Source organism: Melospiza melodia, chromosome Z, assembly GCF_035770615.1.
Source record: "Melospiza melodia melodia isolate bMelMel2 chromosome Z, bMelMel2.pri, whole genome shotgun sequence".
Lineage (NCBI taxonomy): Eukaryota > Metazoa > Chordata > Aves > Passeriformes > Passerellidae > Melospiza > Melospiza melodia.
This window is the reverse complement of record NC_086226.1, coordinates 1,985,989-2,012,363: the sequence shown is the minus strand read 5'-3', so window position 1 is coordinate 2,012,363 and position 26,375 is coordinate 1,985,989. Positions and strand designations below refer to the sequence as shown.

The 26,375-nt window shown below is 42.0% G+C and overlaps 1 protein-coding gene across 8 annotated transcripts in view; it reads left to right on the top strand.

Annotated features, from left to right (window-relative positions):
- The window catches only part of KATNAL2 (katanin catalytic subunit A1 like 2), a 29,607-nt gene extending 4,792 nt beyond the window's left edge, over positions 1-24,815 (top strand). The window contains exons 2-16 of one of the 8 annotated variants that reach the window (XM_063180216.1): positions 1,656-1,726; positions 2,123-2,289; positions 4,343-4,385; positions 4,789-4,912; positions 5,895-5,990; positions 6,510-6,608; positions 7,332-7,409; positions 10,482-10,580; positions 11,127-11,190; positions 12,425-12,543; positions 14,605-14,696; positions 16,246-16,356; positions 22,211-22,286; positions 23,973-24,075; positions 24,407-24,815. In XM_063180216.1, the coding sequence (XP_063036286.1) occupies positions 1,656-1,726; positions 2,123-2,289; positions 4,343-4,385; positions 4,789-4,912; positions 5,895-5,990; positions 6,510-6,608; positions 7,332-7,409; positions 10,482-10,580; positions 11,127-11,190; positions 12,425-12,543; positions 14,605-14,696; positions 16,246-16,356; positions 22,211-22,286; positions 23,973-24,075; positions 24,407-24,546 (1,482 nt within the window). In that variant the 3' untranslated portion in view covers positions 24,547-24,815. Of the gene's footprint in view, positions 1-1,655; positions 1,727-2,122; positions 2,290-4,342; positions 4,386-4,788; positions 4,913-5,894; positions 5,991-6,509; positions 6,609-7,331; positions 7,410-10,481; positions 10,581-11,126; positions 11,191-12,424; positions 12,544-14,604; positions 14,697-16,245; positions 16,357-22,210; positions 24,076-24,406 lie in introns of those variants that run through there. The other 7 variants (XM_063180215.1, XR_010031148.1, XR_010031147.1 and 4 more) reach the window with 7 other exon arrangements.
- The last annotated feature ends 1,560 nt before the right edge of the window (positions 24,816-26,375 follow it).

Below are 26,375 nucleotides of genomic sequence, written 5' to 3'. Positions count from 1 at the left end.
TTGCACCACCCAAAAAACACCTTTGATTTTTGTAATGAGTGATTCTCTACTATTGGAAGTCTGCTATGGTTGCTCTCTCTTCCAAGAGACCAGAAAGAATAAAGTAATGGTTGTTATGTATAAATATTTCTTTTGGGGGTTTATCCTGGGGGGTTTAAAAACATCAGCCTTGATCAGTAGTAGTTTGTTGGCATCTTTGTGTGCCAGGCACGGGCAGAGAGCAGCCCAAGTCCTTGGTACAGGTGGTGGGGCTCTGTCTGCAGTGGGAAGAGGACAGAAATCTCATTTGTCACTGCAGGCAGTGGGTGACACTTGGGCTGGGCTTTTCCTTGCGGGTGGATGGGGATGCTGCTCATTTGGGATAGAAGAGAGGGAAACGGGGGCCGGAAGCAGGAGCCTGTGTAGCTTTACTGTGCAATGTGATCAGGGATGTGTGTGTGCTGTGCAGTCAACAGAGATCATTGCTCTTTCCCCGTCCATTAAGTGCCACTCCTTCCTGTTCACACTGGGTCCTCACAAGTAATCACCAAATCAGAGGAAGGACACAATACCTCAAGTTGGAGGGGACACATGAGGATCATCGAGTCCAACTCCCAATGCCTCCCAACCTAAAAGAGAAGGGAAGTCATTAATTTACCTAAATGTGTGTTTGGCCATACCTACTTCCCCTGTGGTCACAGTTTCAAGTCCCAGTGAAGCAGACCAAAGGCAATGTGCTGATTTCTAGAGCTTTCATTGTAGCACCTTCTGTTATGACCGAAGAATCTCAGAAGTTCTCTACAGACACTGAGCATATGTGGCATGTTTCATCAGAGTAAGGCTTAATTCCACCATCCTCCATGATTCTGTTTCCACTGTGCCTTTTCCTCTCCCTGAAATTGCATCTGATACTCTCTCCGCTGAAGCTTCACTGGGTGAAGAAAAGGATGTTTTATGCTGCCTTATTTTTATTGCTGAACCATTTGTGAATGACTTTGGGTTCTCCAGTCTGTGCCAAGACATCCATGGGACTGACTCTCTATTGAATTTCTTCATGTTGAGTCCTGATTTTGGTCAGTCCTGTGTGAAAATCGTGCAAGTTTCATGTTATCCCAATATACTAATTTTTCCAGTGACCGTGTTTCATTTGTTGTGTTTATACATCAAGGGCTATGAAATGGGAGGTGTCAGCAAGTGTTAGAGCTGGTCCTTGTAGTAGAGTCATGCAGATCCCAGACCTGTTCGCTAGCCCCCTTCTCCAGGCACTCAGAGAACAGGTTTCAGGTTGCAAGGGAAGGACACAGACAGGATGGAGCACAAGGTTTCCTTGCACAGTCCCTGAAGCATTCAGGTCTGCAAGAGTCCTGCCCTGAAATTCACAGCAGTCTGAACATGCTGTGAGCCATAGCCATAGTAAGGGAAGTAAGTTACTTGTTCAACCCTAAAATAATTTTCTCTTCTCTAGGAAAAGGTTTCTACCCATCCAGTAGCCCTGATAATGTGTAAGAAAAATTAGATTGAAAACCACTTTCCTTGTGTTTATTAACAGTGAGTTGTTTTACAGTTCTTACATGCTGTTGTGTTAATTTGTTTGTTTCCAGAGGCTACATTTAGATGTTGCTAACAGCAATAAAGAGAATATTACATTTGATCTAGAGTTCTGTCTTAATTCACAGGAGGAGATGCGAACAGAAGCTCGTCGGAAAAATCTCCTCATTCTAATTTTGCATTATTTAATGGAGAAAGGGTATGTTTTTTAAATAATATTGCTCTACCCTTGTGGGACTGTGTGTGTCTGACCTGCTGTACTGCATCTCTCTGTCCTCTGTTGGCTGAATGGACAGTGGGGCCTTGGGGTTAATGTGAGGAAGTGGCAAACTACTATGAGGTGTCCTCACAGTTTACTTTGCTAAATTGTTTCAGTTTCTGAAACAAAAAATCTCTATATAATTTAAAATACTTTAGATCCACCAACAAAGCTTATTAAAATTAGAGTTTATACTTCTATGAAAATAGGACTGTGGACAGGTTAAAGATACCGTATGCTTACTAGTGCCATTGTTTGCTGCTTCTTTCAGAAATCAGAGTAAGATGATGACTCTCAGCTTTTTGATCCTTGTTTGTTTTGTTTTTAAATTGCCAGATATGTTGATGCTGCAAATGCTTTGGAACAAGAGACAAAATTAGGTTTACGTGGCTTTGAAGTTTGTGACAACATTGATCTTGAGACAATATTGATGGAATATGAAAGCTACTATTTTGTAAAATTTCAAAAGTATCCTAAAATTACCAAAAAGGTCCTGGACACTGGTATGTGGCTTTGTTCCAAAAAGAAAGCTTTTGTTTCCAAAGTCTAAAATGTTTATTTCCCTGCTATGCTCACAGCCCTGACATTATGTCAGCATTTAATGTTCAGGTTAATGTAATGTTCAATTTAATGTACAGTTACACATCTGAAGTTCTAGCACACAAGACACCAGAATTAAAAGAGGTGGCTTTGAGCCCTTCTGTTTTTTCTTCTTTCTTTTATATTAAGGACCTAGAAGGTGGCATTTTTCTGTCTTTTGAAAGCTGCTTTGGTATTGGAAAATGTCAGCTAAGCACAAAGCATAATGGCAGAGATATATTTATTCACTTTCTTCTCATGGTTAGAGAATAGTGGATGAACGATACAGAATGAGGCAAATCAGAATATGAGCATTCTGTTATGACCCTGAATGGTTTTGCACTTGAGCACAAAATGTAATTTGGAGAAGCCATAATAACAACTGTATGAGAGTAAGTGATAAAAAACTTGAAGGATCTAAGTTTGGATTAGACATTAGGGAAAATTTCCTGATGAAAAGGGTTGTCAAGCCCTGGCACAGGCTGCTCAAGGAAGTGATGGAGCAATATCCCTGAAAGGGTTCAAAACACGTGTAGATGTGGCACTTGGGGACATGGATCAATGGTGGCCACTTCAGGGGTTGGGGAGTGATTGGACTGGATGGTCTTAGAGGTTTTTTCCAAATTAAAGGGTTTAGTAATTGGATTTTTCCTGAAATTTGCTTGAAAAAGGCAAGTACATCTAGAACCCTATTGATTGCTGTTGATACAAAGAGGAAGAACAGCCCTGCAGGACATAACAAAAAGGATTTGTTACGAGGCAAGAGTGAAAAAATATTATAAAGCATTTTTTCACATCATAGTCAGAGCAGTAGGCAAGACTGAATCCATGATCTAAGTAAAAAAGAATTCCCAAAAAGCCACTCTTGGACACTTAAAAGCTCTCATTATGCATTTTTTGGTCAGTAAAGCTTCTCAGGCGTGGAGTAGTCTGCCATTACCTAAGCTCAGATTTGTGACCATGCTGGCAGGGAGGCATCATCCTTTTTCCCTAAAGCACAAGCAGCCTCTTCTCCTGCACTACACGTAGTTTTCACCATGCCTTAATTGTGCCTGTTGCCAGACTTGGATATCTAAATAAAACCCTTGGTGTGGTGTTCCTTCCAACTGAATTCTTTGCACCATTCTTGGCAAGTCCTACAGTAACAGGTTGGTCATTTCCATGCTCATTTCCAATGAGTTGGAAATGTTGTAGATACACCCACAAGATTACAGGTTGCTCCATGGGCTCTGCTGCCCCTAAACTCACCATGTTCCCAAGCTCCTTCAGGGAAATAACTGTTTGGGAAGGATTATTTCATTGTGTAGAATCATGAGTGCAAGAGCATTGTACTTACAGGAGAGGTGTTTTGGAGCAACCAGGGGCATGCTGGTAGCATCATACAAATCCTTGGCTTTATGAGTTCACATCTGGGCTTTGCAAGTTGGACATTTTGTGAAAAAGAAGCTCTCCTTTGACAGAAGTTGTTTAAAATGATAATAATGCGAAAGATAACGTAGCTTGATAACCACTATTGCAATGTGACATTTGTTCTGTCTTGTTATGTTGAACTTGATTCCTCTTCAGAGGAGTAAGGCAAATTCATATTTCCCAATTCAGCAACGAAAAAATTATTAGCATTAAATAACATTAAATAAGCATTCTGTGTGCTATATTAAATTATTGTACTTAATCTAATTTCTGATGGTGTCCATTTTACTGTGAATATGATACTGGTTTTAAAATGTAAGCAGAGAAACCTAAGACTGAATGAGCTAAAATGTAAGAAGCTTGAAGCAAAAGCACTCTCACCAACACCAGTTTGTTTTCACTAAGTTTTTGCAAGCTTGCAGTGCTTATATGCTGTTCTTGTTTATGCATTATTATTTCCAAAGTCATTATTGCGTGCTTAAAAATATTTTTAAAGGGGGAAAAAGGTTCAAATTGCCCTTTTTAGATCCTTAATTATTTTCCATTTTAATATTAATTTTGCCTCAGCAGAAAATAAACAACAGCTGAGAAGTGGAGGAAGAGCAAGAAGGTGAGATATATGTGTGGGGTGTTTTTCTGGGCAGAAAATTTTCGTAGTAAAAGCAAATATGCACCGTGGTTAAGATAATGCTGTGACACCAGAGGAGCACCAAAGCCTAGAGCCATGCTCCTGACTGTGTGGTGCATTTTTTCTGTATGTGCTGGAGGAAATTAGAGACTTGTTTCCCAAATGGAGAGGCAGACAATTTACAGAGCTTCTGCAGTGTGGGTAAAGTGGCGAGGGGGTGTTTGAAAAAAGTAAGCATTGAACTCTGCTGTGATTGAGATTAACACCATCACTTCAGTGGAAGCAAAGTTAGCCTAAAGCTGCTTTATTTGGAAGCTTTGGGTCTTTTGGTATTTTGAAGAAAAAAAAAGTCATGGAAGTCTTGCTTTTTTTTTCTTTATTCTAGGACAGCAGCTTCTTCTCTGAATGTACCAAGGGTCAAACAACAGACAGTGCAACGATCAGTATCAAAAACTTCAGCTGGGAGTACAGCAGAACCTAAATCCTCCACCAAGGAGAGCCCCAGACAGGTTTAAACATGCTCTATCTTGGCAGCAGTACAGTTGAAATTAATGGGATTTTGTCTGGGAAGTCTGTAGGCAGCAAGAGGATGGGAGTTGCGCAATTAATAATTGTGCAACTAATGGGTTTGACTGATTTTGTCATTTAAGGATTATAGGTGCAAGACCTTGAGAGAATTTCTGGCCATGAGTTTGGGGGCAGTCACAGGCAAAAATTAGAGGAAAAGGAGTTATATAATCCAACCTATAGTAAAAGCAAACAGAGGTTTTTTCCATTAATACCAATATAGTCATTCTTGAGCGCCAGAAAACAGAACAAACAAATAAAGGATGAAGTGGTATCAGTTGTAAGCATCTTCACAGTGCATAAGTTGTTTGAGACTCAGGGAGTAATTTGGGTCTGTAATGTTTAGGTTTGAGAATCTCATTTTGGTGAGATTACTGTGAAATCGACTTTATTATCATCCCTGTACAGAGGGTGGACAGGAACAGCAGGTTGGTGGGCAAGCACTGTGTCTATTGCAACCTTTTTTTAAGGGCCTGGCTATATTTCTGCATCCAGAGGAACTCTTCTCTGACCTATTGCTACCCCTAAAAATACTGCAAAACTTTGCCTTTTGGATTTTACAGCAGTAAATGCTGTGAAGTTACTAAAATAGCTCCTAAAATAGCTCCTCATTTCTGAGGTGACATGCTGTGCCTTTTACTTGGCCTGTCATTTCCATTGTGCATAAGAGCTGCTTCTTATGTAAAATGCAGTTTTCTGTTCAGTACATGGAATAACTTCACTGCTGAGCTCCAGAGCTGTGGCTTTCACTGCTGTCACCAGTTAGGTGAAGTCCAGTTAAATCTACCGTGGTGTTTAAATGATCAATATTTCTCTTGGAACTTCATCTGGGCCTCTGTGAAGAGAGGGAATGATACCTATCACATAATACCTTCAATCCATTTACTTGGCAATACATCTGTTTTAAAAGTCATTTCTCTTTAGAATAGTGATGGTGCAGATACTCTGGATCAATCTGATTTTGGCTTAAGCATCTCAGGAATCGGCAAAACTGGAGGAGACAGCTCTCACCCAAGAAAGGTTGGTGGAAACCTGGTATGTGGTTTCTCAGAGAAATATGTATGTGGAAAAAAAAAGCACAGAGGTTTTAAAAAATATCAAATGGTAGGGTTTTTTCTCCATTTTTATATAAAAATGTTTCTGTATAGTCAGCTGAATAGTCCGTTTTATAATTTTGTATTAAAAAAATTAATTCTTTGCATAGGAGGCACTTTTTGCTTTAAATACTATTTCAAACATACTCAGAGAGGAATATTTATTTTTTTAAAGCCCAGTGGTAAATAACTAAGACTGACTATAAATTTTGAATTCCTGAATGAGGTAATAAAAGGCTCTGCAGTTAAATTATTGAATTGACTGAGTTGTGTGTTCTATCCCCATTGATACCACAGTTTTTGGGGTAAATTTTTGCCATAGCTAGGACTGTATATGCAGTAAGGAAACACACTGCTGTAATTGCAAGCAAAATTTGGTCCAGTGTATTTTTAAGAGTAGTGCTACCACCATGGTAAAGCCTACAGCAACATTTTTCTCCTTTAGGGCCAAATAATTGACTACCGCAAGATGATTCAGGATGCTGTCAGAGTGCCACCAGATGGAATTCCCTTGAACAGCCTTAATTGTGATCCAGATCCATCAGTAAGTGTTTCTGTTCGTATTTCCATCCAATGAATATGAACTTGAGTTTTGCACAACCAGGAGCAAAACAAAGTACTGTAACAATGTTGGTTTTGTTCCCAAGTGCTAAAAAAGGCCTTGGATTTCTGAGAGGTGTATTTCCTCCTTGAAGGGACAGCCATACTTGATAGTGGTTGTTTATTCTGAATATGAAAGGCAACAAATAAAAAGGAGGCCTTAATATGAAAAAATAATTGCAGACACTTGCAGAACTTCTGGGAGTGAAATCCTGGTTCCTTTCAGCTCAGTATGTCTCTACAATAGAATTTTGATGTAGGAGATAAATTTTCTGTAAACACTCCACACACAAGCCGGAATTTCTCAGATAGTGCTTCCAGCTTTCATGGTGCTTGTCTGCCTGGTTACTTGCTACACTGGAAGAAACTATCCAGAAAGAGAATGTGGCAAAACTGTGATCTACAGTTACATTTTTCACTCCTCTTAGTCTATGTAGGTTGTATTTAGGACTTTAAGTGCAATAAGAGAGCTGCTCATTTTAATGTTGATTAGGGTTAGATTCTGTCAGAGGAAAATGACACTGCAAATATGGTTTTCTTTAAAATTTGTATTATTACACATATTTCTGCAACCTTAAAAGTTGATATTACTACAACTAAAAAATTATATAATAGTTTGTCTAAAAATACTTGCAGTCTGACAAGAACCTATGTTTTTCTCTTTTAGGAACGATTATTGAAACCTCTTAGTGCTTTTACTGGCATGACTGGTGAGATGAGAGAACTTGCAGTGGTTGTGAACAAAGTAAGAGCCGCTCTCCATATCAGTTGTAGAGAGATGTTGGTTACCTTTGTCATGTGGGAATGCTGTTTGCTTCTTTTTACTGTCACTGATAGTGCAAGTTATTTTTCCCTCTGCATAGCTCCCCAACAAGTCATCTCTTTACATGTAATGATGTTTCTTTCTGATGCACAGTGGGAGGAAATAATTAAGTCCATTCATTTCTAATGGGGAACAGGCAATTTAATCATGCTGTGCAAACTGTCGTGGATTTCCTTTTTGCTACACAAAAAAGTGCAATACTTCACTGGAAAAAGAGATTTAAATATATTAGCTAAAACTAACTATTATCTAATGTTTTATCTAGCTGTGATCAGATGATGGGAGAAACCTTGATTCCACCCTTTGGGTGCAGTTCCATTCCAGGCACAGGGCTGTAGTCACTGTGGGCAGTGTGCCAGTATCACAGCAATATCTCCGTTCTGAATGTATCTACTAGATAGCATCTACCAAAATTACTGTTAGACCCTGGTATCCCCGCATGGTTTAGAATCAGAGAATCATTTAGGTTGGAAAAGCCATCTAAGGTCATCAGGTCAGCACTGCCAAGGCCATCACTAACCCGTGTCCCCAAGTGCCACATCAACATGGCTTTTAAACTGCAGGGATGAGGATTCCACCACACCCTGAGCAGCTGTGCCAAGGCTTGATAAACCTTTCCATGAAGGAATTGCTCCTGAGGTACATCCTGAGCCTCCCCATGCCCAGCCTGAGGCCATTCCCTCTGCTCCTGTCCCTGTTCCCTGGAGCACAGCCCGACCCCCCCTGGCTGTCCCCTCCTGTCAGGAGCTGTGCAGAGCCACAAGGGCCCCCCTGAGCCTCCTTTGCTCCAGGCTCAGCCCCTTCCCAGCTCCCTCAGCCTCTCCTGGGGCTCCAGCCCCTTCCCAGCTCCGTTCCCTGCCCTGGACACGCTCCAGCCCCTCGGTGTCTCTCCTGTGCTGAGGGCCCAGAGCTGTCCCCAGCACTGGAGCTGCCTCAGCAGGGCCGGCACAGGGACAGGCCCTGCCCTGGGGCTGTGTCACAGGACAGTCCAGGGCCATTGGGTTAGAACTTGCCCTGAGCCTTGCTTTGTGCATCCTGTGCACAAAGGATTTGCACTCCCTGTGCATTCTCAGTGGTGCAGTGGAGAGATGCTGTTGCTGTGAGCTCTGCAAGCAGTACCCTCATCCCAGCACTGCCAGAGCAGCATCAGTAATGCACCATGTCCCAGGGCAGACTTGGGGATTCCTCCAGAATGGGCAGCTTGACCCCTGGAGGGAAGCACAGCCTTGTCAGCAGCATTCATTTCACTCCTGGGCTGAGGTGTAGCCTGACAAACAAGCCCTGGTCCACTGGGGATGTGTGGCTACAGGAAACACAAATGCTTAGCATGCACCACTTTCGGATGAGTCACTCATCAGAAAGGATTCTCAGCACCACAGTGTTTGGTAGTGTTGTGAGTTTCTGGATATAAATATCATGAGTGGTAACACCTTGGGCAAACCTGATTAAAATCATCTTTCTAAAAATCATGGAAGACTTTTGCTGACTGATTTTTAAATCTGTGTACGGCCCAAATTCTTGGTCCACAAGTTTTGTATTTGGCATTTAGTAGAACTTAATAAATGTCTTAGGAAATTTCCAACCTTAAAGTAAGAAAATTTTCACTTGTTTCAATTCCTATCTGGTCTTTTATTTATGGTAGACCTTTAAAATAATGTTGTTCTTGCTGCTACATTAACAGAAAAAGCAATAAAAAATTGCTTTCCATTTGTTATAGTGTGTTTTTTGAATTGTGCTCCATTATGGTATGTTCCTAGTTGCTATGGTAATCAACACTGTATAAATCAATACAAATAAATAGCATGTTATATCTATTTCATAACACAATCTAATTTAATTTGGAAACAGTTATGTAAGTCTCTACTTAATGGCAGAAATCTGATTCATCTTAATTCACTGTTAATAGACAGGGAAAGTATAACCTATTCTATATAAATAATTTTTTCTAATTGTATTAACTTTTCCCCTTGGATGCAACCACATAATTTTTTTCCAGCCTATGTGGACTATTTTTGTTGGAGAGCAGAATTTATCCTGAATATTTGTACTGAGGATGTGATATTTTTTGCAATTAGCCCCTGGAACACGAAGTCACAAAATATTATAAAGGCAAATGGAAAGATTCATAGAAGATTTGGGAAGCTGAATGAATTAAATGAAATTAATATAGTGAGTGTTTCAGAGCATAGACTAATTGCCATCTATCTTTTGATAGATTCTTAGGGGGAAAATTTCTTCCTGTTGCAGAGTTTTTCACAGCTTTTCTTGCAGCATATAAAATCTTGCATAGAGTGGAGTACATAGAATTTTTTCACTGTTATTACAACACAAGAAATTACATAAATAATAGGTAATAACATAATAAGTAATAATGTAAGTAATAGGTGCAGCCATAAAGTTACTAAGCATCCAGTTTTAAAAAAAAGAAAATATTTTCACATTGCACATGGTTGAGCTGTGGAACTTGTGACTATAAAATGAACATGTTTAAAATAGGGAAGAAAAATTCACTGATGAGTGAGGCTCAGAAGGTATTTCAGCTCAAAGATTCAGATGTAATTTGAATTACTGAAGTTCATTGGTGGTGTAAACTTGAACCAATGTGTCACTATGATTACTTTTGCTTCTTTTTTTAAACATCCAATAACTTGCAGCAGTAGAGACAAAATATTAGGGCTGGTGAACTGTCTTATCCCAATTGCTCTTGATATGTTGGTTGGTTCCTAAATCAAACTAACAGAAAACAGATCTGAGAAAGATCTGCTCAGCATCTACATTTGCTAGGAATACATTAGGGAAACTGGGGCCTGGAGGGGAAGTGATTGCTGTGTGTGCTTCCCTCCTGGGAGGTGCCTGGTACCTAGGGTTAAATAACACAGCCTGTATCACTTAACAGCACCACTATTTTATCCCCGAGTCGATCCTTTTACTTTGCCAGAGTCATTATCCGACTGCAGAAGGAGTTTTGCTAACAAGATGTGATGTGTGTTGCAGGACATTTATCTCCATAAGCCAAACGTGAAGTGGGATGATATTATAGGGCTGGATGCAGCTAAAAGGCTGGTCAAGGAAGCAGTTGTTTACCCCATAAAGGTAAGGTGCTAAATAGCTTTGACAAAACCAGCGTTGGGCTTGTTTCCTTGCAGTTAGAGTGGTGTTTCAGAGTTCTCAGTATTGCTGTGCCTTGGTAGGCATTTGTGTTAGGGCTGTTGGTGTTCCTGTTTCATGACAGAACTATTCCTGTTCCATCTGAAATGGCACCTGCATTCTTCTACAGGAAAATTACCTTTCAATATAATTACTGTATGAGTTAGGTCCAATTCTTTGGCACCTTTGGCATTGTAAGAAGAGCTGGGTTTGACCTATATTATTTCCATGAAAAATTATTTACAGAAGAGAATGTCACATCAATTGCACTTGAAAAAAAAAACAACATTGAAAGCAGATTTCAAATAATAAACACAGCATTTTTCTCAGTACTCAGATCATACATGTCACATTGTTTTGGCATTGTTTTGTGCCTCTCTTCAAACTTCTAATGTTTCTTGAATGTGCTAGGAGCAGTGAAGGTGAGGACCACAATCCCTTGCAGTTTGTTTTCGATGATACATTTTTAATCCCTAAATTACTTTCCTTCAGTATCCAGAGCTGTTTACTGGCATTCTGTCCCCTTGGAAAGGATTGTTGCTCTATGGACCACCAGGTATGGAGAGCTTTTTACCACATCTCTGTGTTAGTCGCTGCTTCTTATTTTGTCCTGTGGATAAATCATCAATGTTAATTAGATCAGATTGTTAAAAAATAGCATGTTCTGTACGTAAATTAAAAGGAGAGAATGTTGGATGGTTGTGTACATCTCTGACACTCAAACCTGCCCTTTCTTGTGAGCCTTGGCTATTTTTATAGTGGAATCTTCCAGAGACAGTACTTACACTAAGAATTCAGGGGAATGAAAACTCAGATCTCTGTTTTACTCAGCTTGGACCATTTTAATCAAGATTGGCATGATCCTATGATATGTCAATAAATCTGCCATGGGTTTAGCTCCTTAGTAAAAAATGTCCTTCCTTTCTTCTGCTTTTAGGGGTTGTTTTGGGAATGGGGTGGAAGCTTTGCCTTCTTCTAGCTGCGTATTTTACTTGTTGGTGCGGCTTCCCTGCTCCCATTGCCCCCCCTTTGACACCAGGATGTGGCTGGAAGGGGGCAGAGGGCACAAGGACCACCTGAGTCAGGTTGCAAAGCCTCTCTCTGCAATGAAATCCATTTGTTCTGTGAATGTTTAGGTGTTCGTGCCACAGAAGGCATCTGACCATTCAGCATGCACTACCTCAGGTTTGGAGAATCTGCATTTGCAGTTCTGTATTACCTGAGTTTCTCCAGACAGTCCTGAAAGGGCCACAAAATATTCTGAGGGCTGGAGCCCCTCTGCTCTGGAGCCAGCCTGGCCCAGCTGGGGCTGTTCAGCTGCACCAGAGAAGCTCCAGGGACACCTCAGAGCCCCTGCCAGGGCCTCCAGGGGCTCCAGGAGAGCTGCACAGCCCCTGGGGACAAGGCAGGCAGGGACAGCACCCAGGCAATGGCTCCCACTGCCAGAGGGCAGGCACAGATTCTGGCACATTGGGAATTAGGAATTGCTGGCTGGGAGGGTGGGCAGGCCCTGGCCCAGGGTGCCCAGAGCAGCTGTGGCTGCCCCTGGATCCCTGGCAGTGCCCCAGGCCAGGCTGGATGGGGCTTGGAGCAGCCTGGGACAGTGGAAGTTGTCCCTGCCCATTGCAGGGTGTTGGACTCAATGACATTTAAAGGTCCCTTTCAATCCAAACCATCCTATGAGTTTTTTACTGGTTTTACCTGAGTGGTAGTAGGATGAGGGAGATTTATTCAAACATTCACATTTTATTCCTTTGCAGAGTGATTTTCTCAAACACTGTTGTTTGTAGGTACTGGAAAAACTTTGCTTGCTAAGGCTGTTGCCACAGAATGCAATACAACCTTTTTCAACATATCAGCATCCACCATTGTCAGCAAATGGAGGGGCGATTCAGAAAAACTTGTCCGGGTAAGAATTCCTCTCTCATACATTATACTTTAGCAAACATCACATTCCCCCTTAAAGAACTTGGGTTCAGCACAGCACTGGAGACAAGTGTTCCTCTGGTACTCATAATCTTTCCTGAATTTAGACATGACTTTGATTATACCTAGTTTTGAAAGCAGGAATAACATCACTTCTGTAGACATCTCGTAATGGATTCTGTCTGTGGGACTTCAGTTCTGTAATGTAAGATGGAGCAGATGTTCTGCAGGCAGCAAAGATCTTTGACTGCCTGATCAGGAGTCAGAGCATCAGAGTTCCAAACTAGTGTGTGCTTAGTGACCTCTTCAGAGCACTTCACATCCATTTTGCAGAGGTTGGCTCCTAGGCACCCTGCAAAATGTAATTTAGATCCCCAAATTCCTAACTGTTCATTGTGGCACGAAATGGGCAAAGAACTCCCTTGTCACAAACATCTTCCAGTCAAGTGCAGATGTAATGTTGTTTCAAGAAAGGTAGTTTGCTGGCAAGTGGATAAATGCATTTTTGTGTATAAACTAGCATGGCTCAGCTGTGGTACAAAAGGTTCAGGGGTTCATGTGCAGCATCTTTGCCCATCTGAATCTCTCCATAACATCCACTAGCTCAGTGGAAATCCACAAGCCCTTAACCTGCCTTACCCTCATCTCTTGAGCTGCACTTCAGGTAAATGCAGAGCTCTTGGAAAAAATAACCACAGCAAACTGTTCTCTGGAAACTGTATTGTTTGTCTCTCTTGAAATGTAGGCAATGGCTGCAGCACACTTACTTGTCCTGCCTCCTTTGTCCTTTAAAATTGCATATTTTTCTCCTGACATTCCCTTTTTCTCTTACTGATTCTCTTGACATCTGTCTCAGTAGCTTCCTGGAATTTTCTTTTCTGGCAGGAGTGTGTGGGGACAATCTGGTTTCTGCCACCATGATACAGAAAGTTTTTGTGAACATGCTGCAGCACATGCATTTATATTGAATTTGTGGCTTTTTACCCTTAATTAAAGTTACAGCAGAATCAAAAAATGAAGTAAGGTTGTTGATCAGGAGAGCTCTAAGAAAAGTATTGTGTGAATTTATATCCTAAATTCACATGTGCCTGATGAAGGGGAAGTATATATGGGGTTTGTGGTCATTTGGAGGCACATCCTCTCATCCTGTTTTGCTTTGTTCTACATGGTAGTTCTGTATTTCATATATTATTTATTTTATGTATTTTATACGTTATATTTCTAGTAAAATTGTATACTGGTCATGGTCTACTTCTTACTCTGGGCAAGTGGCTTAAACCCTGTGTTTCATGCTCAAAGTGATGAAAAATAAAAGTATCTTTTAAAATTTGATTTTTTCAAGTGTTCAGATTTAAAAGTGCCGGACTAATATACTGTTACTGATACTTATCTAAAAACTCAAAAGCCACTTTACTCAAGAAGAACTGACAGTGTTTTCTTACTCCTAACACAGGCCTCTCCATGTTTACGGAAAATTAGATGAAGCTTCATTCTCCGAAGAGCAGATCCACATTTTTTGTTTCAGCTTTCAGTCCATTTTTTAAATTGTGATTGTTCAAGGAATTTATGTTTGTTTTGATCATGAAAAAAAATGAGTGCTTGATTTTTATCAAAAGAATCAGTGCATTTTCTTTCATTATGCTTCAGCTGACCTGCATTTTTTTTCCTCAAATCCTTATTAAAAAAAAAAAAGTACAAATGGAGCAACAACAAAAGGCACATGTTTAATCTCAGTAACAATTTAGGAGTTCCCAGAATCCTCTGATGGATCATTTTCTTCTATCCCATTATTCTCAGGGTACTCTGATAGGATTTAGACAGAAAGATTTACACATAAAGACAGGATTACAAGGCTGTGTTCTTTATATCTCCTTTACAAACCTCTCAGATTTTGAGAGGATTCAGGGACCCTCAGCCTGGCCAGAGCTTTTTTCCAGCAGATATCCCCTGGGATGTGGGTGCTGTTAATTTGTCTTCCATGCCAGTTCACTTTAGTGCCTTCTTGTGTCAATTTCTCTTTCACATTTACTGTTCTCTCTGGCAGGTGTTGTTTGAGCTCGCCCGGTACCACGCTCCTTCCACAATTTTCCTGGATGAGCTGGAGTCAGTTATGAGTCAGAGAGGCACTGTTCCTGGGTAACTGGTGGGACCACTTTGGGATTAAAGGGAGAGGTGCAGTGCTTGTGTCAGTCACGGCAGAGAAGCAAGAGAGCTTCTGTGAGAATTAGCAAGGGGCTACAGGGACAGCAAGAAGGAGAGAGGCGCAGGGCTTTATAACCAGGTGTGCTGTACTTTAAAGGGATTTGAAATGGAAATAAAGGGCAGTTGTGAGGGAAACAACACGTGAATTGTTAGAGGTAAGTAAGAAGCAGCTTATTTTGTGGCACTTAGAACATAGGCAGAGCAGAGTAATAGGGAGTGTACACAGTGGAGTGGCATTTCCATTAGTGACAGATTTTGGTGGCATTGTCAGGACTCCCCATTGCAGGACTGGGAGTATGTTGTTACTTGAATCCAAGGTTCAAGACAATTTTTAGTTAAAAACACATTAAAAAAAGGTTAGGGATGGGAAAGAAGCCAGAGAAATATAAAAATATTGTTACAACCATTAGGAACCTGTTACAGGGGATTTTATTATCATTTATGTGCAGTGAATTACATGATCACTTTATATGTATTATATTGTATGTCTATATTGTATGCTTACTGTTTGTAAATAGAGTATGTCCTATTGTGATGGGACAAAGATGCTACTTCTAGTCATTCTCACTTAGATGCAAATGTTTAGCCAAATTTGTCCTTCATGTGTATATTTAAAAGCTCTCATTAACATCACTGGGTTATATATTCTAATAAGGACTTTTGTCCTCGATGCTGTACTTATTTTTACAGGTACTTATTAAATACTGACTTGGCATTGATGTTTGAATGCCTTTGCAGAAATAAGTCATTAAACCTGAACTGCAGCCCTTACCATCTAAGGTCCTGATGTTTTCCCTGGGCTTGATCCAGGAGTTTCCAAGAGCTTCACATCTGGAACCGAGAGTTCCAGCTGGTTTTCTGCAAAACAGATTACCTGTATTGGGGCCAGAGTTCTTAGCACTTTGCTTAAGTTCTCCTTTTTGGAAGAAGGATCCTTTCTGTGTGGTCTCTGCCACTTTCTAAATTCATATCAGTGTGGTGTATTTTTCTGTTTTCTTTTGATAGAACATTTTGCAAAATGTTGAATTCAGTAGTAGTTTTATTTTCTTGTGGCCACTTCAGATTCAGTCACAGCAAAATGCTACCCTGAAGAGATAGGTGTACCAGTTATTTAATGGCAGCTATCACATTGTAAGAATTCCCTGCTGTAGATCAATCAATCAGTCAGTCACTCAATTGGAGCCCTAGCTATTTTGCAGTAAATGTTGGTCTTGCATGGAGATTAACATGAAGAAAAAAACCAAATAAATATTTTCTTTGGATTCAGTAATAGTGAATTCTCCTTGCTTTAATGCACTGAAAAGAGTCCATTTAAGTAATCATTAGAAAGCTTGATTTTAATGCTTAGATGTTAGCTAATGGAGCTTAATCATGCTTTGAACTGGGGCAAAACTGTGACAAGGGCTCAGTTGCTGTGAATGACACTGTATAAATAAAGATGATTAATGCACTGAGCAAATACCATTTCTCTGAATCTTGGTAGTGGTGAGCACGAAGGAAGTCGGCGGATGAAAACAGAATTACTGGTGCAGATGGATGGCTTGGCCCGATCTGATGATCTTGTATTTGTTTTAGCAGCTTCCAATCTGCCATGGTAAGAGATCCAGAGAGTACATTTTGAATACATTTTCATGAGCTTCTAAGCACAGATAAAGATTTTATTTAGACTTCTGCAGAAAAAGCCTTGATATTTGGTTAAAGCATTTAAAGATTAATTTTGAGCTTCTACTTTTAAACTCTTCAATTCTTGCTATTTGTGTCACATGAGAATAATCCATAATAAAGTCAACATATGCTGGTTGTACCAGCTGCTAATATTTAAAATGGAGTATTTGACTATAGGCAAGTTATTTACTATGTTTAAGCTAAGAAGGGTTTTCAGCCTGGAACTGTAAGGTGCTTAAAACATCTGGTGCTTAGAAGGATACTCCATAAATAGGAATGTTGGATTTTATTAGTATCAAATGTGACTTTGAAAAGTTGAGGGACAAAATTCTTCAGTTTTTTCAACAGAATTTAGTATAGAAGAAAAAACAGTTTAAGATTGGAACTGTGGAATTTCATTGAGCTGGGCAGGATGTGTATTGGGAACAAGACAAGTTGGAGAGGATAAGGAAGGGAGGTAACATTTGTAGTGTAACGACTGTGGATGCTCAGGAGAGGAGCTGCTGATCCTCACAGCACTGAGGTCTTTGTGGATACCCTTCTCCCTAAGGGCACATGGAGCTAAGTGAGTCTGTTTCCCTCTCACGTGGAGAGCAGTGGGTCTGTTCCCCTCTCACATGGAGAGCAGTGGGTCTGTTCCCTCTCACATGGAGAGCAGTGGGTCTGTTCCCTCTCACATGGAGAGCAGTGGGTCTGTTCCCTCTCACGTGGAGAGCAGTGGGTCTGTTCCTCTGTCACATGGAGAGCAGTGGGTCTGTTCCCCTCTCACATGGAGAGCAGTGGGTCTGTTCCCTCTCACATGGAGAGCAGTGAGTCTGTTCCCTCTCACATGGAGAGCAGTGGGTCTGTTCCCCTCTCACATGGAGAGCAGTGGGTCTGTTCCTCTCTCACATGGAGCTAAGTGAGTCTGTTCCCTCTCACATGGAGAGCAGTGGGTCTGTTCCCCTCTCACATGGAGAGCAGTGGGTCTGTTTCCTTCTCACCTGGGTCAGAACAGGAGAAGACAGCAGTCCTATTTCCAAAGAACTTCAAGCCATGGTCTGGGAGTCGTTTGTTGGACCCCAGTGGGGGGTGTTCATGGAATGACCTCATGTGAGCAGCAGTTCAGCAGCATTTCAAGTGGCAAAACTAGAAATTTGGCTTAGAGGTGCTTTGTTTCATGATATGACACCTGCCCAGCTCTGCAGTGTGACAGACACAGAGCAGGCCACCTAAAACCAGCTGGGAGCCAGAGAGGGCTCTGTACCCACAAAGACACAGGCTTCATGGATTGTTTTTCAACATCAGTGATTTCTGGCTGAATCTTACAAAGTTACCATGGGGACAAATGTTGGAAAAGCCTCTCTTTGTGACTGGAGAGCTCAGGGTTGTGATCAGCAGACTGTTGGGAGTGTCTTGAATGTCACTGGGTGTGTAACAACAGCTGCTTCATTTTAAGTACTTAAAAAAAGTCTCAAGTCCTAGATCATGTATTATTTGAACATACAAATGCACATTTTGGTTGTGCATATCACCAAATGTTCTCTCACAAAGTCTGTGGTAATATTTTATTCCTCTTGTCAGCTGATCCCCTTTTTGTCAGGCCTGGCTGAAAAGGTCTAGGGAACAGGCAGGTAGAATTAAACAACAGAAGTGGAGCTTTTGCCTGAGAATTGAGGCTCAAAGGTAATATTTTCAATCAGTCCCGTGTGGCAGGTAAGCCTAGCTTGTCTTGTCCAGGGTTTTCAGGCTCTTTAAATAGAAGAATGGCTGTGTGAGCACCTAAAATTTGCATAGAAGTTAGCTGTACTAAGTTAGGCTGGTCCCTACTCTGGCCCAGAAGTGTGAGTACAGAGCCACAATGGTCTTTTTTTTTATAGCCATAATAGCAAAGTCTGTATGTTGGTTTCAGGGATTTATGTCTTGGACAAACTCATGAATTTAAATCAGTGCAAAATCCTCCCCATTTTGTTACAATATCTGTATAAAAGGAACTGAGCTGAATGAGATTTAATTGTGTTCCAGTTGTATAAGAAAATGCTGAAAAAAATAACTGCTCTCTGTGTGGACAGTTAAGTTTGAAAGAGAATTAATACAGTATTGATACATTTATCTCTCTGTCAGTAATACATATAAATGTTTACATTATTGCAGAATGGTTGCCCTTTCAGAAGAAGCTCTGAGCAGTGCATTGCACCTGTGGTCTCTTAAATTATCCTGTGAGATAATTATACATGCAGAGTGATTTTTGCATGTGTTTTTTTACCCTATATCTGCCTTATACAATCAATAAGCTTTCTGGGAAGTTGTGTAAAATACACAGAATTCAGTTTTAAGTATTTTATGTATTTGATTTTTGATTATTTTTAAATACTCAAGTTCTAATTTCTGCAAAATTGCTTCCTTGAAGCATCCAAAATGACAGCCTTTTTTAAAGGTTGAGAAAAAACAAAAAGGTTTCTCTTTTGAGGGACCTGCCCTGAAAGAAAGCAGTCAAGTCCATGTCGGAACAAGAGTGGCAGCTGGGGTTTCACTTTTGAAAGTTTTATACCTGAGACTTTAGAACTTCCTTTTGGACTTTCTCTCTTGTCTGGTGGAAATGTTCCTACCACAGAGAAAATGCTTAAAGAAGGGGCTGGGTGAATGCTTAGAAAGGTGTTTGAGGAGGATGGAAAGCCTGGTGAAAGCCTGAGCTGTCACATCACTGGGGTTCTCCAGCCTTGAGGAATTTGGGATTATCTGCCTCCAGAGAGGTCAGCAGGTTTTAAACCTCTTTTAGGATCCCAACTATATATTTACAGATTATTTTTATGAGCATTAGGACATTTAGCTCCTACTGTCAGACCTAGACTTCATCTCCACAGGAATATTTCACAACAAAATTTCAAAAGGCCTACTGCAACCTAAGCTGTGGCTTCACAGCACTGCCCTGTGCTCTTGCAAACATTTGTTGTTAAGCTGGATTTCAAGAGATTTGTTTAACATAGATATTTATTGATCAGGGAAAAAAATAATTGGTACCAAGCTGCTTTTAGAAGAATGAAAAGAAGCCTAAACAAAGCTCTTTACAGTGTCCTAAGCTGCACTGCAGCTATTGATCTTCCTCTTCAGCCTGTGCTTGCTGCCCAGCCCTGCTTTCTGCTGCTCATCTGCAAGGCATTTCTGTTAACAAATTACTTGTTGAAATGGTTGAATGTCATTAAATAAAATATAGGCCTTGTTTGTGAAGGAATAAAGAGATCCTTAATCATGGAGTGAATGTTTCCTAGTGTATCAGCACATTTAATTCAGTTTTCATTGCAGTGCTGTTTTCTTCTCACCCTTACCCTCAGGATGGGTGAAGTTGTGGTGCACACAGATAGATTCTTACCTTTCAACCCAAACCATTTTGTGAATCTGTGATGCCTCCTAATGTTAATTGCAAAAAGTCATCCATCTTATGGATTTGTAGAGCTTTGTTTATCTTTTCATGAGCATCTCTCAGTACTCCCATTGGCTGTTGTTTCAGAGAATATTTAGGTTGGCTCAGTGCTTTGTATTCTGCTCTGGTTAATGTCACTTAACCTTGCATCTGATCACTGACAAAACAATTCAGCAACAACCTAAACACTCAAGATAACAAAAACATTGTTTCTTTATTTCCCTCTTCAGCCAACAGGTCAGCGTAACCTTCTGGATAAACAGAATCACAGAATCAGAGAATCACAGAATGAGTGGTTTGGGTTGGCAGACACTTTAGAGCACATCTAGTTCTGCTCTCCTGCCACTTGCATCTTCCACTGACGAGGTTGTTCAAGCACCCTGGTTTTGAACACTCTGGGGATGGCACAGCCACAGAGCAGCTGTGGCACAGCTCCTCTGGCACAGCTCCTCTGGGCCACAGCTCCAACAGACTTCTGTTGGAGACTTACTTACAGAACATGGCTAAGGGTGCTCATGAGTCTGTGTTCTTGGGGGCCTGAAGCAGGAGGAGTGATGGAAAATGTCATTTGGGGGATGTGCAGACTATTTGCAGAGGCTGGCTGTGGTTGTCCTTCACCTGCAAAGGCTTTTTAGAGTACCTGTGTGGGCACCTCTAAAACCCTGAGAACTTCTGCCCTCTTTACACAGATGATGTTAATGTGAGTATTAATATGGCTAAGTAACAGCAAAGGGTTTTCAGCCAGAGTAATTATTTCCAGCCAAGCAAGGCAATTTTAAGAAGCTGAGCTGAAAAATACATTTGGAAGATGAAAGGAGACTAACATGGTTCTTTGTCTGTGCTGGGTGGGACCCTCTGCGAGAGACATTGCACTGAACATTGGACAGCACCTGAAGCAGCATAAAAATACTAATATCAATATAGCAATAATAATATTGTCAATATAGCAACAGCTGTTGATTAACAAATCCTGGTATTTACTTCTGAGGCCTTGATTACAAGCACAAGGGTGGATCTGAGTGAATTCCTGTTATCCTCTGGGCTCCTGGTTTTCTGATTTTTGTGTTCATTGTTTGGATCAGTGTACGAGGAACAAGGTCTCCCACACCATGACACTGTGGGGAGAGGGACACTTCTGTTCCTGCAGAGCTGACAGCCAAGCATGCTAAGATTGGGCAGCCACTTGTGTGGGGATTTGGGAGCCCGTTTTTGGTTGGTGGTTTTTTTGTTGTTGTTGTTGTTTGGTTTTTTTGTTTTGTTTTTTTTTTTTTTTTTTTTTTATCATGTGTCGTGCCATAGAAACACTTGGTATTAAAAAAATAAGGACAAGTCACCAAAGGTAACAGAAATCAGCTCTGGTGTTGGGCTACAAATCCATCTTGAGCTGGCTTTGAACTCCCTGTGAACTAAAAGGGAGTTTCCTTTTAGAAGGAAAGAAGAAACTCCATTTGTTGCTTTAAAATTGACCTTGCTGGGAAAAATATTTCACCCAGGGAATTGGAGATGGGGCAGATTTAAGTGTATCTGCAGTCCCAGGTTGCAGGTAGAATCCTCCAGCAGCTGGTTCTTTGTGCCAGCACAGGTGGAAATGATGCTTAGAGCTTCTGTTCTTCTGTCTGTACAAGAAACTTTGAAGTGGGTTTCCCCTGGACGAGATTTTCTTGCCAGGTATAAGGACTAAATAATATTTTAAACTGGAATAATGTGTCTGTGACTGAATGGGGCCAGTAGAGAAAGACTGGTACAGGACGTTTTTCTTATCTCTTTTTTAGACAAAATATCATAACCAGTCTTAATGTTGACGGAATCAGAGTTTTTGGCTCACTGACACATTTATCCAGTATGTTCATCCTGCACATATTTTTCATAAGGATAATGTCCTTTGTGGCTCTTTATTTATAATTATGAAAATATAAATAAAAATAAAACAAACTTAAACAAAATATAAATAATATAAACAATTATTTATAATTTGTATTGCAGGAGGAGTCTCAGTTTGGTGTCCTGTTCTGCCATGATACACGGTCTGGCATCCAAGACCTTCAGTCTGGATTTTATACCTACTGAACATCCCTTACTAAGTAGCAATTAATTAGTCCTGAGAGTGCCCCAGACAGACAATTTGTAGTGACTCCTTAATAGCAGAGGGGGAAAGGGAGATGATGTTGCTGATGAGACATGCTGCAGATGAGTACCAGGGCAAAGGATGGAAATTGCAACTTCTGATTGTTATTGTTAGCATTGCTATCACAAGTAGCATATCACTGAACAGGAATACTCTGGATAATTAACCCTTTTTCTCTTTTGGCACAGCTAGGGGAGGGTGTTGCTGTCAAAGCCAGGTCTCCACGCTGAGACGCTGCCTGTTGTCCTGTGCTTGCAGGGAGCTGGACTCTGCCATGCTGCGGCGGCTGGAGAAGAGGATCCTGGTGGACCTGCCGAGCGAGGAGGCGCGGCGGGTGATGATCCAGCACTGGCTGCCCCCTCTGAGCAACAGCGGCGGCGTCAAGCTCCGGGCGGAGCTGGACTACAGCCTGCTGAGCCGGGTGGGCTGGGACAGCATCTCAGCGTGCAGGCACTGCCACACAGGCAGCTGGGCACCTCCTCAGCTCACCTGGGAACCAGCGAGAGCGGCACTGGTGGGACCTGGCGCTGGGCACGGCACACACACACACGGAGACACACACAGACACACACAGAGACACACACACACTGACACAGACAGAGACACACACACACAGACACACACACAGAGACACAGACGCATAGACATAGACACACACACACACACGGAGACACACACACACTGACACAGACAGAGACACACACACACAGACACACACACAGAGACACAGACACAGACATAGACACACACACACACACGGAGACACACGGAGACACAGACAGAGACACACACAGACACACACAGACACACACACACACAGACACACACACACACAGACACACACGGACACAGACATAGACACACACACAGAGACAGAGACAGAGACATAGACACACACACAGACAGAGACACACACAGACACACAGAGACACACAGACACAGAGAAACAGACACACAGACACACAGACACACAGACACAGAGAAACAGACACATAGACACACACAGAGACACACAGAGACACAGACACACACACACACAGACACGGACACACATAGACCCACACACAGAGACAGAGACATAGACACACACACACACACATAGACACACACACACACAGAGACACACACACACACACAGAAACAGACACACAGAGACACATAGAGACACACACAGACACACACACAGAGACAAGTGGAAATTGCCATCATCGCGCAGCTCTGCGTGCAACACGGTGTGTGCTGGCCCTCTCTGCCAGCCCAGCTTTTCAGCCTTAAATACAGGGAGACATCCAGCAACAGCAGATTTTATCACTGCTCTCACCAAGCTGGGAGCATTTCCAATTCATCAGGGTAATGAACAGTTAATTGTGAAGGGAGGGTTTGTCACAGCTCCACTGATGTGGCAGAAAAGAGCATTTGGCAGCGAAGAGATTCACTAGGTACCCCAGCTTCCTTCGTGTAGCCCTTTGTCACATCCTGGATTCTTCGGAAACAGAATCCTAGAATGGTTTGGGCTGTAAGGGACTTCAGAGATAATCTTGTTCCAACTTCCAGCAGTAAGCAGGAGCACCTTCAATTAGCTCAGGTTGCTCAAGGTCCCAGCCCTTAAATATTTTACTTTACCCAGCTGAGATTCTTACATCTGTTTAGAGAGACAATACTGCTCAGTTCTGGGCTCATAAGGGAATACATTTATTTTATTAACTGCAAAGCTGAGGATGGACTCAGAAAGGTGGGTTTTATTTCCCTTACAGAAAGCTGTCATTTAGTAAGAAAATACCCAGTATTTTTCTTGGTCCTATGAGATGTTGCAGGCATGCAAAGGATAAGAAGCTACTGAATTTGAGGGGACAGTACAAAAAAAAAAATTGTGTGTGTTTCTGTGTGTATATAGATGTGTATTTCAGACAGCAAGAGACTTCACAAATATTTATATAAATACATACACAATATATATGCCTGCAAATTCCATTTATGTCTGATTCATGAACTGTAATGTATCATTCTCATCCCCTCACAGGAAACAAATGGATACTCTGGCTCAGACATAAAACTCGTGTGCAAGGAGGCAGCCATGAGACCAGTGAGAAAAATTTTCGATGCTCTGGAAAATCATCAGCCAGGTACCTCAGCTCTAAGCAGAGAATCTGGCCTGGGAAATGCTGATATCCTGCTGTAACTCTTGGAAAGAACATTCTAACTCCAGCAGGTGGAGCTCTGATATCTGCCTGGGAAAGTGTTAAAATCTACTGTTCCAAACCCTGTAAAATTTCTAAAAATCAGGGCTTCTTTTAAAGCTGTCACTATCTGTGCTCTCAGCATAAATGCAATTTTTTATTTATCTCACTACATTTAGTCTGTTGTTTTCCTACACTAAGTGTTGGACTAGGCATGGATATTAAAAAGTGTCTTTTGGTTATAGTAACAGGATTTTTTCAATTTTCTTGTCTTCAGGTAACAGTAACTTGCCCACGATCCAGCTGGACACAATCACAACCGCAGATTTCCTGGATGTGATCACCCACACCAAGCCATCAGCAAAGAATCTGAGCCAGAAGTACACAGACTGGCAGAGGGAATTTGAGTCTGTCTGACAGGAGAAATCAAAAACCTCCAAGCCATTTGCCATCCAAACTGGCCTCCAAAGGGTCAAATGTTGATGGGGAAGGAAGTGCTCTTGTTTCAAGGAACAAAATGCAGTGACAAGTGTCAGAGGGAAATCTTTACTTTCAAAATGCAGGGGTGGGTAAAGGGGTGGTGGTTAGTTGTTATTCAAAAAAGTTCTTGGAGTTAGTGTGATGGCACAATCCTATGCAACAAAGCCTGCAGCCTTAATTTTATGTATAAAGACTTAAAAGATTGATTGATTGATTGATTGATTCTCAGTCTTTATTCATGACAGATTTTGGTAGAACTGGAGCAAAGTTTAAAAGCAGATAGACAATTAGTGTTAATTCTCCATTTCGGACACTCTGTAGAACATCACAGTCAGTGTAGCTTTCCCAGCAGAGACCTGCACCCTTCTTAATGAAACACAAAATAGGAGTTTTCAGTGAAATTAGCAGGGCATGTAAATTTGGCTAGTTTGTCACTATTTTCAGCTGAGTTCAAAGCCTTGAAGCATGTTATTGTACCACTGGTTTGGGGTATTGCCAAAGTGAAAAAGGCAAGGAATTAGAGAAAAACTGCAGAAAATCAGCAAATTTAGGATAATTAACTAAATTGGCGGCTACCCAATGCTGGTTTGCAGCCAGCCATAAAGCAGAATCGCAGAACGCCAGCATGGGTCAGGCTGGAAGGGACCAGAGGGGATCACAGCTGGTGCCACATCCCTGCTCCAGCAGGGCCATCCCAGAGCACAGGGCACAGCATTGTGTCCAGAGGGCTCTGGAATATCCCTGGTGAGGGAGACTCCAGCCCTGTCTGGTCTCTGTTTTTGTGCCTCCTGCGCAGGGGAATTGCTGGGCTCAGTCCCTGCCCGTGGCTCTGGTGGCATTGCTGGGCCTGGAGCGGCGCCTGGGCCCTGCTCTGTCCCTCCCTGCACACGGGGACAGACACAGGGACAGCCGGGGCTGCGGCCCTCTCACAGCCCTGCACGGCCCCAGCTCCCGCAGCCTGTCCTCCCTGGAGGGATGCTGCAGGCCTTTCCCAGGCGTGCCAGCCTGCCCTGCCCGTGGGTGCTGCAGGCAGCTGTGCAGGCTGTGCCAAATGTTCCCCTGCTCACACACATGGCCAGGTGCAGCTAGCACTGCCACGTGTCCTGCACTCTTCCCATCAGAAATTCCAACATTTTTTCATTTTTTGTCATTTTTTCAGGGTCCAGGTCCCATCACTGCCCTCTCTCACCCTCCTCCTTGCTCACCAATACACTTCCCCTCCATGCAGTTCTCAGTTTTCCTTGGGCTGTGTGTGTCTGCATTCCAAGCACCAGGGTTGTGCAAACTTTCCAGCACATTCCAGGACCTCTGAGGCACTGACAGTCCCTTTTATTCCTGCATCAGTCACACATTATTGGAAGTCTCCAAGGGAAATACCTTCACAGGATTTTGCTGGTACATCTCCCACCTCCTGTACCTAACTGTGACCCTAGGCCACAGACCTCCCTCACATCCATCCTTCCAAGCAGAAACCAACAGGTTCAGAATGGCTGGCACAAAACCCAGACGTGTGAATTTATGCAAAACTGAAGCTGGCAGTACGAGGGCCCACAGACACTATCTAAAGATGGCTTCTGTTCCTCAGAGGTCTCTTGTCCCAGGCAGAAAGCGTCACGATGAGAGGAAACAACCTCAAGTTGCACCAGGGGAGGTTCAGGTTGGATATTTGGAATTATTTTTTCCTGGGAAAGATTGTCCAGGCCTGGGACAGCTGCCCAGGGCAGTGGTGCAGTCCCCATCCCTGGAGGGATTTAAAAGCCATATGG